The sequence below is a fragment of the Columba livia genome, chromosome 2, assembly GCF_036013475.1.
Source record: "Columba livia isolate bColLiv1 breed racing homer chromosome 2, bColLiv1.pat.W.v2, whole genome shotgun sequence".
In the NCBI taxonomy this organism is placed as follows: Eukaryota; Metazoa; Chordata; class Aves; order Columbiformes; family Columbidae; genus Columba; species Columba livia.
This window is the reverse complement of record NC_088603.1, coordinates 133,879,100-133,897,546: the sequence shown is the minus strand read 5'-3', so window position 1 is coordinate 133,897,546 and position 18,447 is coordinate 133,879,100. Positions and strand designations below refer to the sequence as shown.

The 18,447-nt window shown below is 37.8% G+C and overlaps 1 protein-coding gene across 16 annotated transcripts in view; it reads right to left on the bottom strand.

Moving 5' to 3' along the window:
• Positions 1–18,447, bottom strand: part of RALYL (RALY RNA binding protein like) — a 380,059-nt gene that overhangs the window by 31,653 nt on the left and 329,959 nt on the right. For 10 of the 16 annotated variants that reach the window (XM_065053891.1, XM_065053892.1, XM_065053881.1 and 7 more), the window contains 3 exons: positions 6,447–6,494; positions 1,760–1,923; positions 1,035–1,115 (listed from right to left, as the gene is read on the bottom strand). In XM_065053891.1, the coding sequence (XP_064909963.1) occupies positions 1,035–1,115; positions 1,760–1,923; positions 6,447–6,494 (293 nt within the window). The remainder of the gene's footprint in view (positions 1–1,034; positions 1,116–1,759; positions 1,924–6,446; positions 6,495–18,447) is intronic. The other 6 variants (XM_065053888.1, XM_065053889.1, XM_065053894.1 and 3 more) reach the window with 1 other exon arrangement.

Below are 18,447 nucleotides of genomic sequence, written 5' to 3'. Positions count from 1 at the left end.
TATTCTTGTTATGGACAACAAGCAATATATATTAAAAAAAAATATCTAAAAATAATTCATCTTCCCAAGGCAAAATGAGTTCAAAAAGTCCATTCTTATTAGATCACACTTTAGGACAATTAGTGAATTAAATGCACTACTAACTCTTCATACAGATAAGAAAACAGTAAAGGATGAACAAAGGAGATCTAATGAATGAATCTGTAAGTGTACATACTTACTAAAGCTTTGATGCACTGTATGAAAGCCCAAAGACTCAAGGCTGGAAAAAAACTAACAAAATAATTTAAATTGTAAATCTACTGAAGTGAAGATCTTGAGCTGTATGTTTTCTTTTAAATTAATATAAGGAATCATAATTCAGTAATTTGAAGTACTGAGGAAAGACAAAAAGTAGCTATGGACAAAAGGATTAGTTCAAGATGTGTATGAAAATGTCCAGACTCATGTTCATCCTCTAGAGAACAAAGGAAGTGCTGCTACTCCCAGACATCCTCTTAGGGTGTTAGTAGCTCCATAATATGACACCGAATTTTAGATGCTTTCCTGTGTGCTAAGTGTCAAAGCTCCCATTATTGATTATGGACATCTAGCCAATTTATTCACTGGAGACTTGAGTGTGATTCAACTGTACAGCCAACAAAGCCTCTCTTTCTCAGAATATCATCCTTTCCAAGGAGTGGCTTGTTCCTCAATGCACAACATTATCTTTAGCTCTGTTTATAACATCTCCATTCTTTCTGTCCCATGCATATTTATTGCATGTTTTCTTTCAAGGTCTTATATACCATCAGTTCATACAATAGGATCATTAGAGGTCCATCTTCTTTGTTAGATGCTAGTGTGTGAGACTTGGATATGTTATTCAAGTAGAGTATATAATGGGCTCATGTTGATGTCATAAGTAACCCCTCTTGCAGTAAGATGTACTGATGGTGGATTTACTTATTTCATGGTGAGATAAATTATGGCCAGTCTAGTAGTGCAAGTGTCTTATTGAAGTGCCTTCATTCTTTCTAATATCTGATCCCTACCTGATCTTTCTCTTCCTCTTCCAGTGACGCTTCCAAGGACAGTATCACTCCACATAAGGGGCAGGGGAAGACAGGTGGGTGCTGAAAGATGCACGAAGAGGAAGATGAAGTTCCCAGGACATACTATGGGGTGGGGAGCTTGGTGAACATGAAGGAGGGAATGCCTATGGTTCATCAGCTCTTCTAAGGCCAACTCACTAAAGAAGGGTTAAATAACCCCAAGTTGCCAAGTCCTGTTTTGGACTTCCTTTAGAACAGGCAAAGACACTTTGCCTCTTTCTAACCTCAAAGTAATGTGGCAAAAAAAGCACACACAACCCAATCTCCCCTGGCCCACCCCAGCCCAGCAACCCCGGATCACATCAAGTGTCAACAGAAATTATTCCACCTCTGTCTATAACAAGATTATTAGCTTTGCTTTATTATCAGTTGTTCACAAGACATCACGGTGCATAAGCAGTTGGGATGACAACAGATTTTAAATAAGTTTCTTCTGAGGTGAAGGGAGTAGGTCAAATGTTTTTGAAGGGATTTCCTTCAAAAGTTACATCAGTGTGCTCTTTGACTTGCAGGAAAGGCACAGCAGCTTTGGTAATCAAACCAGGTTTTCAAGCTAAAGGCTGAGGGTAGGGAATGACTGCAGCAGAGTAATGTAGTGGAAGCTGTTCACAGAAATTACTGGGATCATTTTTTTCAATAATATCCAACTGATATGAGCAACTTACATTTGGATCCTGAGGAAGAAGCCCCGCTTGAGGTGGATCGTGATGCTCCTTTCATGGAGAAAACCCCTTTGCCTCTGCGAGTTGTTGTCACAGCCACACGAGGACGCTTCAGTGGAATCACTGCACGGGGTGGTGGGGGGACACGGCCATGGTAATCAAACAATCTAGAAAAGATTAAATCAGCTGAACTCCATAAAACTTTCTGTGATATCATGTCATGGAAGCCCTGTCAACTAAATTTTCATGTTATCTTTGAGAAAATTACCCTTTGAAACTGTAATCACTTTATATCACAGTCAAATTAGATTTCAAGGACCTATGCACATTAAGTGCTATATTCACATTTCAGTCACAGACCAGTGCATAGCTCAGATTTTTTGCATAATTTAAATGAAGGATGCATTCTGGATCTCCGTTATTTGCAGTTTGGAAAATCCATAACCTGCTTTCCACAGGTCCACATGATTTCATTGCACACAACTCACAGCAGTACATTTTGTTTCAGTGACATTTCAACTTCTATTACAGGCATAGCTTAAATTCTAGTTTTCTGTCTGCTATCCTTAAAGACAGAAAAAAAAATGAACTTTTCTGAATCCAACCATCACCATAAAGATATATCCTGCAGTTTGCAAAATAGCAAAAGAATCTTTATAGTGAGAGACCTGTATGTCCTTCTGAATGTATACAAAAGATGTCCCAGCATATATTCTCTTCATTGAAGAATGAATTGATGTTGAATCACTGGAATTCCCAGGCATGCTTAATAAAAATATCTTGTTCAAACTAAAACCACTGTGGCAAGTAGATATTCAGAGAATTACCACTACAGTCAATAAAAGATATTCTACAAACAAAATGAACTAGTGTTCAGAAACAGAATACCCAATTCTAAAAACACAGTTATCAAGAGCAGCTAACTAACCTACGTAGAAGAAAAGGTACACAGTAGAAAAGGTAATCAAAGCTACAGATACATTCAAAACATAAAAGCTATGGGCTCTGAATATGACAGGTCAGGACAAGAAGGTTCAGAAAATAAAGATTACCAGTTCAGAGGCTGAAGCAGAGGGACAAGCAACATTCTCACAAAATATTTTTGAGTTCCTCTCAAATGATACTTGCAACTAGTAATTATGGAAATGTATAACTGCATGTTTAGTTTTCACAATTCTAACTACAGTCACCCAGCTGGGCAGATAGATAGGCATTTGAAAACAGACACACGAGAAGCAGTAATTCACTCACCACAGGGTCTAACAGCAGGCTGAACTGGAGGCAGAATCAAATTTAAGCTTTCTAGCCTGTTTTATGGAAAGTAAACAGTGCTTAAATCCCAGGATCCTTACTGTTGTCTGTACTGTAATCCTACAGACAATGTAACCAGCTCCCTCCTTTTCCATAGCTGACTACAAAATGTGCCACAGAGATCCTGTCACCCCACTGAACTTGAACTCCATGACCTTGGATATTCTTACTGAATAAGCAGTTTCTAGCTGTTGTGAGCATAACTAAACAATTATGTATGAAGATGAATGTTAAAATATTTTTTTAACTTTTTTGACAGAAATATTATTTTTGTTGTCACTCATCATTTATCATATTGGATGATCTGCAGGTTGGTCACAATCTCCTGTCTGACATTACTGGAAAAAAAATGTTTCAGAGGAGCTGTAAGCTATCATGGAAAATATCATTATGTAATTTTTCCTCCAGAGGTGATTTTTTTCTAGCTTCCAATAGTTTACGTTCAGATAATGTAGTGCAATACAAAACTATGCTTCCTTTTTTGAAATATACAAAGGATTATTATCTAATATTACTATTCTTTTATTTTTGAAATTATGCAAAGCTTTTGGGCTTGGTATTTTATTGCACAAAGTTCTACATATTTAAATTATATGTTTTCTCTAAAAAAATGCTTCCTTTTATCAGCTTTGACATACCCTTCCGTTTTCCTTGTAATATGAAAATGATAAAGAGAACTGCTCAGTACTAAAGCAATTCTTTGTCCAAATAATCACTAGTGTGCATATAACAGTGCCTTTTCTTTTACTCATCCTTCTAAATTGTGCAGTCCTGATCTTGTCAATCTTGTCTTCCATAAGGATTTTATTTAACAGCACTAACCATTTTTGCCACCCTTTTCTGACCACTGCTTTAGTCAAGATAAGATAGGTGTGTTGTCCCTTCAGAGAGGTTGGAAAATTAATGAATATTAGAAAACAAGACCTAGCACTTGGCGTAAAACACAGAAATTCAGAAAGTTCAGAAGCTTGGAAATTCAAAGAAACATGACTATATTTCTTCATATAGATTTCCAATAGGCATGGTGACAGTATATTGGACTCTCCATGGGATTTCCTTTTCCATGCCTACCACACAGAACTTTTTATCTTCCACTTCCATTAACTTGGATCTAACAGGGAAGTTCTGCTGTCTTAATTCTGAAAGATTTCTAAATCAGAAAATTATACTATTGAATACATTTATGGACACATTTAACTGTCAGTGCTTCTCCATAATAAGACAATGACCAAGATAGACACCAAGTTCCACAGAAACAAGCTTTATTATCCTTTAAGTATCTATTTTGTTGTGGAAACGTAACCATTGTATTTGTTCACTTGTGCTACCCATAATATACAGAATTAGGGAAAAAACTAAAGGAACGTAACTTTAATATTCAGGTGGCATAGATCAGAAACAGTACTTTGTTTAAAAAACACACAAATCCACTGAAATGGAGCAGTTTTGGCGCAGTAACCTTGGGGAAAGTAAGCACAAGCCTGTAGAAGTTACCTTTTTACAGGACATGAGCTGTTCCTGCTGTCAAGGCTGGGGTGAGCAGGATTAAACTACATTGATGGCTTTTACTCCATATGTTTATAGCTCACTATTTTTAGCTCTATCCAAAGTGAACATGGTCATTTACAAGCAAAAATAAAATTAGTGGCTCAAAGTGAATCAACACCAGGAAAAAACAAAACTAAACCCCATTGTTTCTACATTTTTCCTACAGTGTTCTAAAGCAGTACACAGAAAGATACACAGTGCACAATAGCTTCAGAGTGTAAACTGCTCCCCTGCTGTTGTCCATTGCTTTACGTAAGAGAAATCTCAGACTTTATAAAAGCCTTTCTCCACAGCATTCTTCTGAAGAAACTCGCTTCTCATAGCTCGGATGGGCATACTCTTCACTGGGTAAAAAACTGGCTGGCTGGCCGGGCCCAAAGAGTCAAATCTATTTGGTAGCCAGTCACGAGTGGTGTTCCCCAGGTGTCAATACTGGGTCTGGTTCCATTTAATCTCTTCATCAATGATCTTGATTAGGTGCACCCTCAGTAAATTTGCAGATGACACCAAATTGGGTGGGAGTGTTGATCTGCTGGATGGTAGGAAGGCCATACAGAGGGATCTGGACAGGCTGGATCAATGGGTTGAGGCCAATTGTATGAGGTTCAACAAGGCCAAGTGTTGGGTCCTACACTTGGGTCACAACAATCCTGTGCAACATTACAGGCTTGGTAAAGAGTGGCTGGAAAGTTGCTGGGCAGAAAAGGACCTGGGGGCATTGGTCAACAGCCGGGTGAACATGAGCCAGCAGTGTGCCCAGGTGGCCAAAAATGCCAACAGCATCCTGGTTTGTATCAGAAACAGAGTGGCCAGCAGGACTAGGGAAGAGATCATCACTCTATACTGGGCACTGGTGAGGCTGCATCTTGAATACTGTCTTCAGTTTTGGGCCCCTCACTACAGGAAAGATGTTGAGGTGCTGGAGAGAGTTCAGAGAAGGGCAGTGAAGCTGGTGAGGGATCTGGAGCACAAGTCTGATGAGGAGCAGCTGAGGGAACTGGGGCTGTTTAGCCTGGAGAAAAGGAGGCTGAGGGGAGACCATATTGCTGTCTATAACTACCTGAAAGGAGGTTGTAGCATGGGGGGTGTTGGTGTCTTCTCCCAAGTAAGAAGCTATAAGATGTGAGGAAATAGCCTCAAGTTGTGCCAAGGGAGGTTTGGACTGGATACTAGGAAAAATTTCTTCACAGGAAAGGCTGTGAAGAACCAGAATAGGCTGCCTAGGGAAGTGGTGGAGTCACCATCCCTGGAGGTATTTAAAAGACATATAGATGAGGTCCTTAGGGACATGGTTTAGACGTGTACTTGACAGTATTTGGTTAATGGTTGGACTTGATGATCTTAAAGGTTTTTTCCAACAAAAGCAATTCTATGATAAGGTCCTTCTAGACTTCTAAACATTCTTGGAAGACACATTTTTCAGGAGACATTCTATATCTTTTCATACACATGGATGAGAAGACAAAGACATGCATGTCATACTGAAAAAATTTACAGCTGCTATATACTCCAGGGAAAGTAAGACTGGAAGAACTCTGAAGGAAGAAACACTAAGCAGCTAAACTGCCATTAAACTGTTCAGCACACAAAATGCCCCAAAAGCTCTTAGAGAAGGATAAGACCAAAACAGCTGTCGAATGAGCATACATTTGGTGGTGGTAATCTTAGCTGTTTATGATATATTCAAATAGTAGTCTTCTGATACACAATAGAAATAATGAAATGAATAATATCGAAAATCAGAGCAGACCTGTCTAACCAAATGATGTGATTACATTATAAACAAAGAGTAGAAATGGTGTAGGATGTACAGAAATATAACCACACTTACCGATTGTAGAAATCATCTCTGTAGTAATCATAATCAAAGACATAACCACTGTAGAAAAATATAGAAAAACAAGAACGAACTGGTTTAGAGAAAAATACACAGTGATTAAAACATTTGTGGTATTATTGGCTTACTCTCACATTCCAAGCCCTTCTTCAAAGTCCTTCCACTTCTTTTCCTCAAACATACACTCTACATTACGTTTGTCAATGTTGTTGTCAGCTATCACTGTAGTGTATTTGGAAATGTGATGTTTCATGCAAGCAGAACAGTGTAAACAGTTGGCAGCACATATAGAAAAGATTTAACACAATGGGACAGTTCTGTAGTTAGGGGATCATAATAGTGTAATTCTTTGAGTGATCAAATGAAGTGAGGACTTTAATATGGAAGCCCTCCTGTTTGCTGGGCTAACATAGCATCATCAGTGGACTAGGAACACTGTTAAATACATGAAAGATTGGTAAATGAGCAAGTAGGTAACCAGAGATAAGACAATGCATTTGATTTATGAGAAACACAAAAAGGGTCGGACTGTTGGTCCTTGAGTTTGCCAAATCTTCTTTCATCAAAAAAAGGAAAAGAAAAAGGTTAGGAACATAATGATGCAAGTGAAAATGTTACAGAGATGCGTTTCCCCTCAGATTCAGAAGGGAATATATCTGCCAATCTGGGAAAAGAAAGGCACCATCAAAAGAAATAAGTATAGGTAGGAAATTGCAAAATTCCAGGGGAAAACTATTTTTGAGCTGTCAATTGCAAAGTCAATCCTAAATTGGTCTTCCTAGTTTTGCATTCCATTAACAACTTTCTACCTTTATGGTGAAGATATAGCAATGAAGGCTATCTGTTTCACACATCCAAAAAAATAGAACCAAAGAGCTAGTAAATTATCTGCATGGAAAAGTCACAAGTGATTTGTAATCTGCCTGATGAAGGACTAATAACACAAATCCTAAGTTTTTCACTTGCCTGAGAAGGACAATTATGAATAGTGAAGGATGAAAGGCATGAACAAAGTATCATGAAAAGGAGAAGATTTAAATAAGAAAGCAGAAAGGTAGGTCAAAGCACAGAAGAAAATACTCATAGAAAATAAAGGGAGATGAATGTTGGTAGCTACATATTAATGAAGTTTGTCTTTCCAGGCAATGGACTTCTGGATAATTTCTGTTCTTGAACATTGAGCAAAATGTCTTCCTCTTTTTTTTTTTTTTTTTTTAAATTTCTTTTTTAAATTTTTTTCTTTAGTACACAATTTGAAGAAGTGGTCGAGAATTCTGGAGTCCTTTGGAGTTCCTCATCACATTATGCCTCTTTCCCCTTTTCTTCCTTTTGCTATATCCCAGAGGGTGATATAGCACTTTTTTTTTTTTTTTTTTTCCCCACACCTAAATGTGGGGAAAATTTGAGTTCTCTGGCTTAAATTACCTCAATAATAATTTCATCCCAGTGCTTTGATTTTGAGGGTTTGCAATTTCCTTTGTCTGCAACTGGCAAAAACATCTATTAAAGAAGCAGGATGCTGGGGAACAGTTTCCATCTCTGCCACATCTACCTTGAATGCAAATGCCCAAACCTCTAGTGACAGGATAAGCTGTACCATCTACCTACATAATACTGGATCAGCAGTGAAGATCATGAGACTCACCTGGTCAGATGGACAACTGTAGTCCCATTGGTAATTTATTTGAGAAATGAAAGCCCTATATGCATTTAATATGAAACACTCATTAAATAAAAGCCATGGGAGACTAGAACTCAGCAAGCAGATAAGGTGTGTGTGGCAGAAGGAGCAAGAAAACATTTAGTAATAATAGTTAGACCTTGTATAGTGACCAAGTTTCTGTATCTTACCTTAAAACAAAACTAGCAAAATTTTCCCTAAACTATGCAACAACTCTTATATTGTCTTTCACTCCATAGCCAGTCTACATGGAACTAAGCAGGTAGCAAACCTATTATTTTATTTACAGCTCTTCACAGTTTGCTAGTGTTTTTATTTAGCCAAATGATTAATAGCTGCAATAACCCCATACTTAATATTCAATTTGAGTTTTTAAGTAGAAGATAACAGACAATAGAAAAAAAATTAAATTTAAAAGGCCTGTCACATGAAACCTTTTACCCAGACTGACATTTATTTAATTGGCATAAAGACCAGATAAATTCAGTTTTTCAAGGCTAAAAACTGTGAAGCTGATGGAGAATAATTCACTTTGCATCAGCTAGAGTAAGGCTGAAGGGCAGCGATATTTTCCTGTGGGAAAAATGTCAGTAGGCTTGGGAGAAGTTTGAGTGGCTGGGCAAGGCTAGCAGGTTCCTCGGATGAAGGTAGTCACAAGAAGTGGAGGTTTTGGGTAGGCAAAATGAAGGAGAGGTTTGTGGTGTGGCAACCAAGTGTTTCTCTCCTTCCCTCCCTCCTGTTCTTCCATTGTCACTGTACCTCTGAGGAGATCCTGTCACAGCATTCTTCATGTAGAATATTTTTATGTCATTGAAAAATGTGGGTTATCTTTTAAAAATTATTGTCTTTTTTTTTTTTTTTTTTTTTTTTTATTTATTTAGTGTAACATCTGGGAGAATACTTCTCTTTTGAGAGAAGCAGTTTTGCACACCAGTCAGCCTCTGAGAATCTCTTTTTCTCTGTTCTCTGTTCAGGTAACTTCAATCTCGAAACTGAACTCAGTTCTTTATTTTCCTTCAGCTTTGCAAGAGACAGTTTCAGCCCACATGGTCTAATATTTATCTGTGGAACCAGAGCAGGAAAAAGTAGAAGCACATTTTTGAGTCTCATTAGTCTCACATGGCAGTGTAATCTATGAATTATAGTAAATTTTTATGGGTTGCTTATATTACCTTTTAAAAATATTTCATTGCTTCAGAAGCATCTGATACTGTTATCACATCTTTAATTTTCACCCTGAGAAACCCCAGTGGTTTTCATACAGCGTTTTACAGTGTAAGCTATCCAGACAGCTCTGCTACAGATGTTGCCTCTAACCTTAAAGTGCTTTGCATTTTTGCATGGTTTAGTTCAGTAGCATCTTTTGCTACCAAGACAAGAGATAACTGCAGGTATTCCGTATGTTGCATGGCTGTCAGTCTCTGAAATGGTTATACATGTGGCTTTAGCTGCTACAAACATTCTCCAATTTGTCCTTCTTAACTGTCTCTCTGCCAAAAGGTTACTGACCTCATGGCTGGGGTATGAGATGCAAACATAATTGTGGCTTTTAATAGTGCAGCCTGTTAGTATCATTGACAAGCTAACAGGAGTTGATTTGCTTCCATTTCTAGTCTGAGTTTATTGCAAAAGAGATCATCACAATTCAAGGGCAACCATGTGGATTAAGTCCCATGGGTGAAGGAGACTCCAGCAAGAGGTGGGGAGCGAATCTCTGCTTTCCCCACAGACCATTTGGGATCTCTCCGCACAGGCAAAAGGCATTTCTGTGTGGAAGTACCATTCATATGGAGGGGGAAAGAGCCAGTTATGCACATATAGAGGCCCCTTACCTGGGACCACTGGCAAAGGTGTGGTAACAGCTACTTGACCTTTGAGGTAGGAATAGCACCTAGAGGTACTAGAGGTGAATGGGATGCGATAAGCTTTCGACAGAGCAAGGGGTTCAGTTCCTTCTTCCCTTTCCCATTACTTAGTCTCCTTGAAGAAAGTTGATGGAATTCAAGTGTTGATCACTGAGGAAAGACATATAACCTTCCATGCTATTTAATAAAATAACAGAAGAAAAATAGTACTGTAGGACCCTATCTGTAGGTATTGACCTTTATGCAATCAAACAGGTAAAGGAGGGTGGGTTAAATGCTTTGGGAAATCTTGATATGGACCCTTCTTTATATCCATGATCTGTTTCTCTTTTTCCCTTTCTGAAATTCTACCTGCAGATGTGGCAGCACAGGCGACAAAGAGACAACATGCTGTAGCTCCTGGTGTCAAGTGTCCCTCACTGTGACTGCTGAGTTAATAGCCCGGGGATGCAAGACACCGTGTGAGACCCTTAGAGGTCTGGGGTTTTATAAAGGTAGATCTTAGTCCTCTTGGCTGTGAAACAGTTGTCCTGCACGTGTACTGAAAAGTCTGTGAACTAACAACAATGAAAAGAACCCAAAATGGATGACCTAGGAAAAAAAATGTCTCTTCTGTTTTTCCAACTGATCTTACTTTTATTTTCTTTTCTCTTTTTTTTAATTTTTTTAATTTTTAATTAAGTTGAATGATAATATTTCTTTTGTAATAATATATTAAATAGATTATACTGTGAAAGCAACCAGCACATCACTCCATCTACAGACATAATTGTTCACACTTATGCATGCCAAGGGACAGACATAAGTGTTGGTCAGTGCTGAGATATAAAACACGAAGCAGAAAATTAGCACAGATAATCACTAGCACTGAGATCAAGGTGACTGTAGGGCTCTTAACCTCTTGAGAGTTATTCCTTAGCAACCCAACAACCTGTGTTATGGAGGCTGCAGGAAATCGCTCACATGGTGTTGAATACCAAATACTCAGCAAGTTAGAAGCAGAGAAAGGTTTAAATGATCCTGTGAACTGGTGGAGTCAGCAGTTTCCTAATGGCACTGAAAACAGGCAGATTAATTACCCACAAACATATGCTGTCTCTGCAATATTAACAACAGGGTGCATGATGCTGCTATTAAAACAGAAGACAGTAAAAGCCACTGTAATGTTCACACTGAAGCAAAGAAAACTCATCAAGTGTATTTCTGTTAAGCAAAAGTCATGCTTCCTTTTTCTCACCAAGTATCACCAAGAGAATCTTGTACCAGTGGTCTCTTTAGCTTCACTTCACTTAACACTAAGCCTGCTTTAAATTGTGTATCCCTGAAGAGTAAAGGATTCCCCAAAGACCGTATTTTTAGATTTATTATGGTGTACATATTAGAATTTCCTATGCATATCAGCACTTGCACGTGTGTAAATCAGGCAAATGCAAAATTATGGTTCTGCATCTTTGAAATAAACCTATGGATGGCCTTTATTTATCTGACTATATTGCACATTGAAAATATATTATTACTGCATAATCTTGGTTTTGTTCTGTGTTCTATGCCCACAAAACATTTTTATAAACTAATAATCACATTCTGTTTTAATTTACATGGCTCCAAACACTGGTGAGTGTAACTGACTTCATTGGAGTTATTCTGTCTTTAGAATAGTTAATACAGAACAGAGCAGAAATAGCTTTTGTTATTTTCGTGGCAACAAGAATTTCTGTCTTGCATGTGAGTCAGCCTTGGCTAATATCTATTTTTCTTTCCAAGGGTACAAAGACGTATTCGTAAATCATAAATGTTGACAAAATGGGCATAATGTATCTTAATTCAATTGACAGTGCTATCACCATTTACACTGTCAATTGCTTCTCTGTTGTCAGGGCAGGATAAAAATAATAAATACAAAAGCAATATTCCGTCAATCAAACTCCTTTTAGGAGGCACATATCAAACTAATTGTTGAGTCTAGTATTCCAGTCACTTGTAAAATCATTTCCCTTGTCATGTAAAAAGAATGCTAGAAATTGTTCCTGTTGAGTACAGAAGAGAATCAATCTAAACTGATGTGATGTTAAAAGAAGGGAGTGGGTGAGGGTAACTAGATGATTTAGAGAACAAGCATCAGGAGGTGGAAACTTTCCCTGTTAGAAAATCAGATCGCAAAGACTTTCATGAGCTATTGAAAAAGAAGGGTGGAGATTTTAGGCCACTTTTCAGTGGATGGTTACCCACACTCTCCAAAGACATGAATTAAATTGGTGGGCTGAATCCCACCCCTAATTTAGAGATTATTCGATTTTAGTTAAGGCTGAGGATGCTAGTAGAAGTGGAAGAACTTTTCTGTTTTGCAGTTCAGGCTGTATATTCTGCAGAGAAAGAGAATAGTCTCCAGAGTCTGCTTTTTGCTGACATACTTACTGTCAAAAGGCAAATTTTGTCAGTGATTCCTTTAACAAATACATTCTTGGAGGTTTATAGAAAAAAAGAGAGAGCCAGAAGAGGAAAAGTAATTGCAGAAAATATTTTACTTTCATTTCCATAACGCAGTTATGAGGGCAAACAGGTATAGTTAAAACCAAAAAATAACCACCAAAATCCCCAATCACTTGTCCCAAAATACCAATTGAATATAACATACTATCTGTATATTTCAATTGCAGATTAATTTTCATGGTAATTTTGTAACCATTTTAATAAAAGTTTTATTCTAATTTGACATGTTCATTCAATTAATAAGTGCAAGATAGTTTTTTTCTTCCTGAGTTGGGGAAGAAGTATGGAGCCAAGGTTTAAAAAGTACAGCAAGGAATGTAGTACTGTAAACTGACAATCTTTTTCTATAAAACTGATAAGATTTTGGCAAATCTAACCTGAAGAGGTACAACCTGTCCGAGCAAGAGGTATACATAAAATAGCTGACATACAGTACTCCATTTTCCATTAAAGTATCTTTCTGCAGGCACTAGACAGAATTTATTTGCAATATGATTCGGCTGTATTTTTGTCTGTCTTCAGATACATTCTTTCTTCACCCTCATCTTCTCTCCTTAAAAATGCTTTCCCAATGAAACGTATTTTAGGAAAACCCTTGAACTTTCTCTCCAATCTGAATTCTAGGCAAAACTTGGTCAAACATTAAAACTTGCATGTACACAATCAAGTAATCAAGTTTATTTATACTCTTTCCTGTAGAGGATTAGGCAAAGCTTGTGAAACACAGGATAGCAGAGACATCAAGATTAATGTTCAGTCTCTGAGCTGGTCTGGGAGCTGTTTATGGCAGCCAGATAAGAACAAGTGATGAAGGGATTTCAAGGCAAAGTTCAGCCCCAACACTTTTCAGTACAGCTGAGTGCTGAGCGTTAGGATTACTTCTAATACAAACTACTTACTGTGGCTACAGTGGCAGTCTATGCTTAATACTGTTAGCCTGACGCTTTTTAGAAAGAGAATAGTAACTTTTCTATGTGAAGTAACCTGAGTAAGTATATTTAATGTCTCCCTGACTTTTCTCCTCCTGCTCTTAAACTATTTTTCCTGTCATATAAAGTAATCTCTAATTACTTATATTTCCTATAGGGACATATAGTTAAGGTAATAAAAAGCTTTCCAGTGTCCTAACCAGTGGCCTTACGATTTCACAAGGTGTCCTTTAATTGTATTGACTGGGAAATTCTTCATGTCCAGATGGTATTTTTTTTTCTTAGTACAAGAGTAATGAGTCCTGGCTGTTAAAAATGTGTTTTAAATTCGGTGTATTCAAGGTACTACTGCCAAAAACCATACACATTTGAGTGATTGTCCAATATATTAGCAATATTGTATGCATTGCAGGAGTATCATTCAACTTTGTTTGAAAGTACAGAAGACTGTCATGGACAGGTGTAGGAATAAGAGATGGATTTAGGTTTTAAAGCACTTCTACAACATTTCACCAAACAGCAGATTGATAAATAAAAATCACAGTGGTAGCATCAGAGCTGAAAGACTTAAGATTACAAACACAGATCTGTGAAAACTTTAGGCACCCTTCAGAGTAGCTGTCTTAGAAGCACTGAAACAGAAAAGCACAGTTCACAAAAGATTAAACAATACAATGTGACACTGTCAGAGTTTATGTAAAGAAAAAAAGATTTGTAGTAAATTGCAGCATGTTTTCCTCTCTTCTTTTCAAACTGTCAGAAGGCTTAAATTAAATTTAATTCTGTTCTCAATTACACTAAGTTTACTCATGAAATTTAATTCTTTTGGATTGAGCAGCTCAAGGTTCAAAGCAGCAAAATGGAGACATGAAAGAGAGCATAATTGTCAGTGTCCTGAATATGGCTTGTGAAGACAAGACATACTACTTGTTTTTCCAAGAGTGCACTTTGCACATGAAGTTACAATATAAATGGAAATAGCAGATATTGTGAATCCAACAAAGCATTCTCGTACTACTGACCCATTGTGCAGTAATTTCCATGGTAAATGGATACGGGATGCGCACCTGATACAAAGGAGATTCTTCTGTAACTGAGTACAGGACTAGACTCAATTCCAGTCTGGTGGGAGATGAGTGGAAAAGGCAGTTGTGCATCACACAACCACTTGTGTATCCTCTATAGAAGTGCTAACTATGCTGACCACACTTTCCTTGGCTTCCAACAAATCTGTGCCCCTTCCTAATACTTCGGGGCTCTGGAAGGGCCTCTGTCCATTCACTTTCTGTATACACAGTGAAGAAAACAAAATTTGTTTTCTATAAGGGAATAAAAAAGTCATAAACCAGAGGAATTCCTAAAATGCCACTGGAAAGACCTTTTGATTTACAGTAGGGTATTCAAATGTCGCCACTCTGAACTACCTCACTGTAAAGCCAGAATAAAGCTGTTGAAATCAAGGGATCTTAAATATATTATTTATCTTAAACACTTATCAGACAATGATCTGTGTATCCATATTTTCTCTTCCATACAGATGAATTTCATAACATTTTAGAAAATAAGAAAATGACTGCACAAAAGAGGGCTTGGGGAGCTTTATGCTTCCATTATTGTCATTTTCTTTAGCATGTGTCCTTATATCATGTGGCCACAGGCCCTGTCAGATTAGGGCTTTGCTTGCACTGGTATGCATCAAGGCTAGCAAACATCTACAGAAAGTTGCATTTCAAGTGTTTTATCACTGTGGGAAACGCACATTAGAAGTTAACAATACAGACACATCTTAGCCTAAATTTGTTTTTGTATAGTCTATTGAATCAAGCTACCATAGCAATTTAGTGCTGAGAATTGCCTCCAGCATCTCTTCCCAAACCACAAGACTCTGAGAAGGAATTAAAGCTGTTAAGATTTCTCTCTCTCTCTCTCTCTCTCTCTCTCTTCCCTCCTTCTCCCTCCCTCACCTTCTTGCTGAACTCCCCTCACACAATTTTTGCCTTCTCCCAGCAAAACCACATTACCGTTACTCACCCTTATATGACTTACATGACTGGAATGTTATTTTTCTATGAATGCTCTATACAGCAAGACAGTTTTATAGTCTATAAGGTATCAGCCAGAACATGAAATACAACTAACTACTGACACCTAGGCAAGGTCTACTTGAAATCAAATAATATTTGATTTCAGATTTAAAGTGTAATCATTATTAATATGTGTGTATGTGAATAAAAACATTAGTTTTGTGAGGAAACAAAGCCTTATGCTCTATCTCTCAGGTTCCTCTATCTCTACCAAAGAAATGTGAACACTTTGGCATAATACTGCTATATAAGCCACACTAACAACCCTAAGTTTTGTTTCGCTAACTTCACTGTCTCAGAAGATGTACCTTCCATTTCTATCATATATTCTCTTGTACACCAAAAAAGGATAGATCTGCAGGATGAATTACATTATCTGAGAAATGGTTCAGTTTTCCTTCTTTACATATTGATCCTAATTTCTGTGAAGATGTTTGCTATTTTCAGGTAGCCAACAAATAGTTCAGAGGAAAAATGCAGTCTGAAAGTTAGTAATTTTTCATTTTGACTATTTGTTGTTCATAGTGTGCCTGGAAACCTACCTGTAGTTTCTGTCCCTTGATTTAGATGGCAAGACAATAAACAAGGCTATACCTAGTAGGTACTTCCCGGCAAATTATTGCTTTTGATAAAATTCCTAATTTGTTTGGACTTACAAGTACTTTCTGGTGGCTATCTGGGTGGTTATGAAAATGTTTGACAAAGTAGCTACAGGACAAAAGCTGATTCAGCCTCCCATCCTTACCCCTGAGAATACAAGCTACAAGACCCAAGTGTGATGGACTTCAGGAAGATTGTTTTTGTATAAAGCATTAGAGGCAACTGAAAAGAAAAACCAAACCAAATAAATCTATATTTGTTGAAAATCGGTTTATACTTTTTAAATTAAGCAAATACTCTAGTATTAGCTACAGAGTCACTACTGTAGCAATACAAACTGTCAGTTGCTGTTGATGCATGACAGATCTACTCCGACATTTCTGCTCCACATTTAAGGCACATCCTCCAACTTTCAATTCTAATCTAACATGTAGCTGAAAAGAAATTATTGTTTCTGAACACAACTGACCCTTACATGAATTCAGCACCAAAGCTGAAGACTTTACAAACAAAAATAATCGAAGCACATTAATTAATTTGTTAGCAATGACACTCAGCATACTAGTGGCCATAAAACTTGTGACCTAATTCTTATTTATTTTTGTGTACATCATCAGCAAAATTATTACATGTTACAACTGTGTGTATACCCACATGGGGGTGTGTATGGCTTATGTTGACAAAGTGGCACTTTGGCTTGCAGAATTATAAGAATTATATAAACCCAGCTTGACCCTGAGATAAAAAACATTCCAAAGCCCAATGGGTAACTGCAGATTAGTTTTGAACTGCAGCTTATAACTCAAACTGAAAAAGCCCCAAATGAAAACCAAAATGGCCAAAATCAAGACCCAAACATCACTTTGGGCCAAATAGAGGCTACTGAATATGACCCTAAATACCCGAAACATCATCCTGCTTCTTTTCAAATTAAGGTGTGTAAAGGCATTATACCAATGTAGTTGAAAACTGGTCTGTAAATGAGGTTAGATTTCAGATTAAGCTACTTTGGTAGAAGATAAAGTAAGATATGATTCATTTTACTAGTTGGAAACTTGCCTAGTATCAGGACATATTCTGATTTTTATTTTGAATGAGGGGTAAATGGCAGCATGCTAATATGCAGATGGACGATCCAATAAGTCAAGATGTGAGTTGGTTTTCCTTAGTACCATGGACAAGACCATTGACAGACCAGCTCTAAAGACCATGTCTCCTAGCTTGAAGCTTAATATGTGTTAAAAAACCTCTAGCAGGTATGAGAGGGAAGTAGGAGTTCCAATTTCACAGAATCACAGAATCACAGTGATTCTGTGATCTGTTAAAAAACCTCTAGCAAATATGAGAGAGAAGTAGGAGTTCCAATTTGCTTTGCGTCAGCAACGCTTGTCTCTGATGTGCCTCTTTCTGCACTGCCTCCTCTCTTAACAAACTTCACACCCTGGGAGGGGCCATTCTCCAAGTTTCACAAAGGGGAATCAGGGGCTGAAGGTATCACTGCACATGCAATGTGTCCAACACCTGATGCGGGTCTCCTGCCTATTCACAGAGCTGCAAGGGACTTCTAGAAGGTATCTGGTCCAGCCACCTGCCCCAAGGGGAACTGTATCCAGGGCTAGACCAGGTCAGCCATGGCTTTACTTAGCTGAGACTTGGAAACCTCAGTGGATGGAGACTTTACAGCCTCTCTTGAGGACATCTTCCATTTCTTCCCTGATCTCACCTTTGATGATGCAGCTCTCTGTGGGACACAATGCTTCAGTGAAGCTGTGGAGTCTCCTTCTCTGAAGACATTCAAAACCTACCTGGACGCCTTCCTATGTAACATCATCTAGGTGTTTCTGCTCTGTCAGGGGGATTGGACTAGGTGATCTTTTGAAGTCCCTTCCAATCCCTAACATTCTGTGATTCTGCGATTCTTTGTGAAATTATGATAGAATAAAAAGAAAAAAAAAATCTTTCCCTCTTCCTATTCAGGGTAGAAATCTTCATCCTTAGGGTTGTACATTCCCCTTCAGCACAAAACCTGAAACAGGGAAGTGAAAGGATGGTCCCATTTAAACTCAGAGAGGGTACATACATACTGTCATGAGAACACATGAATAGAAGGGAAGACACTACCCTTTTTCTCTTTGCTATCCCACCATTCTCTTCTAGCACAATTGCAAATAGTATGTCAGGTAGATTAACCAATCTCAGATTTCACTTGAAAAAGATTAAACTCATTCCAAAGGTGGAATCAGAGGGAACAGTCATCAGATCCTCTCCAAATGTTTGTACAAGCCCTAGCACCCTAAGAACTTATGTTAAGAAGTTTCAGTTATTACTATCATACAAAAGTAGTAA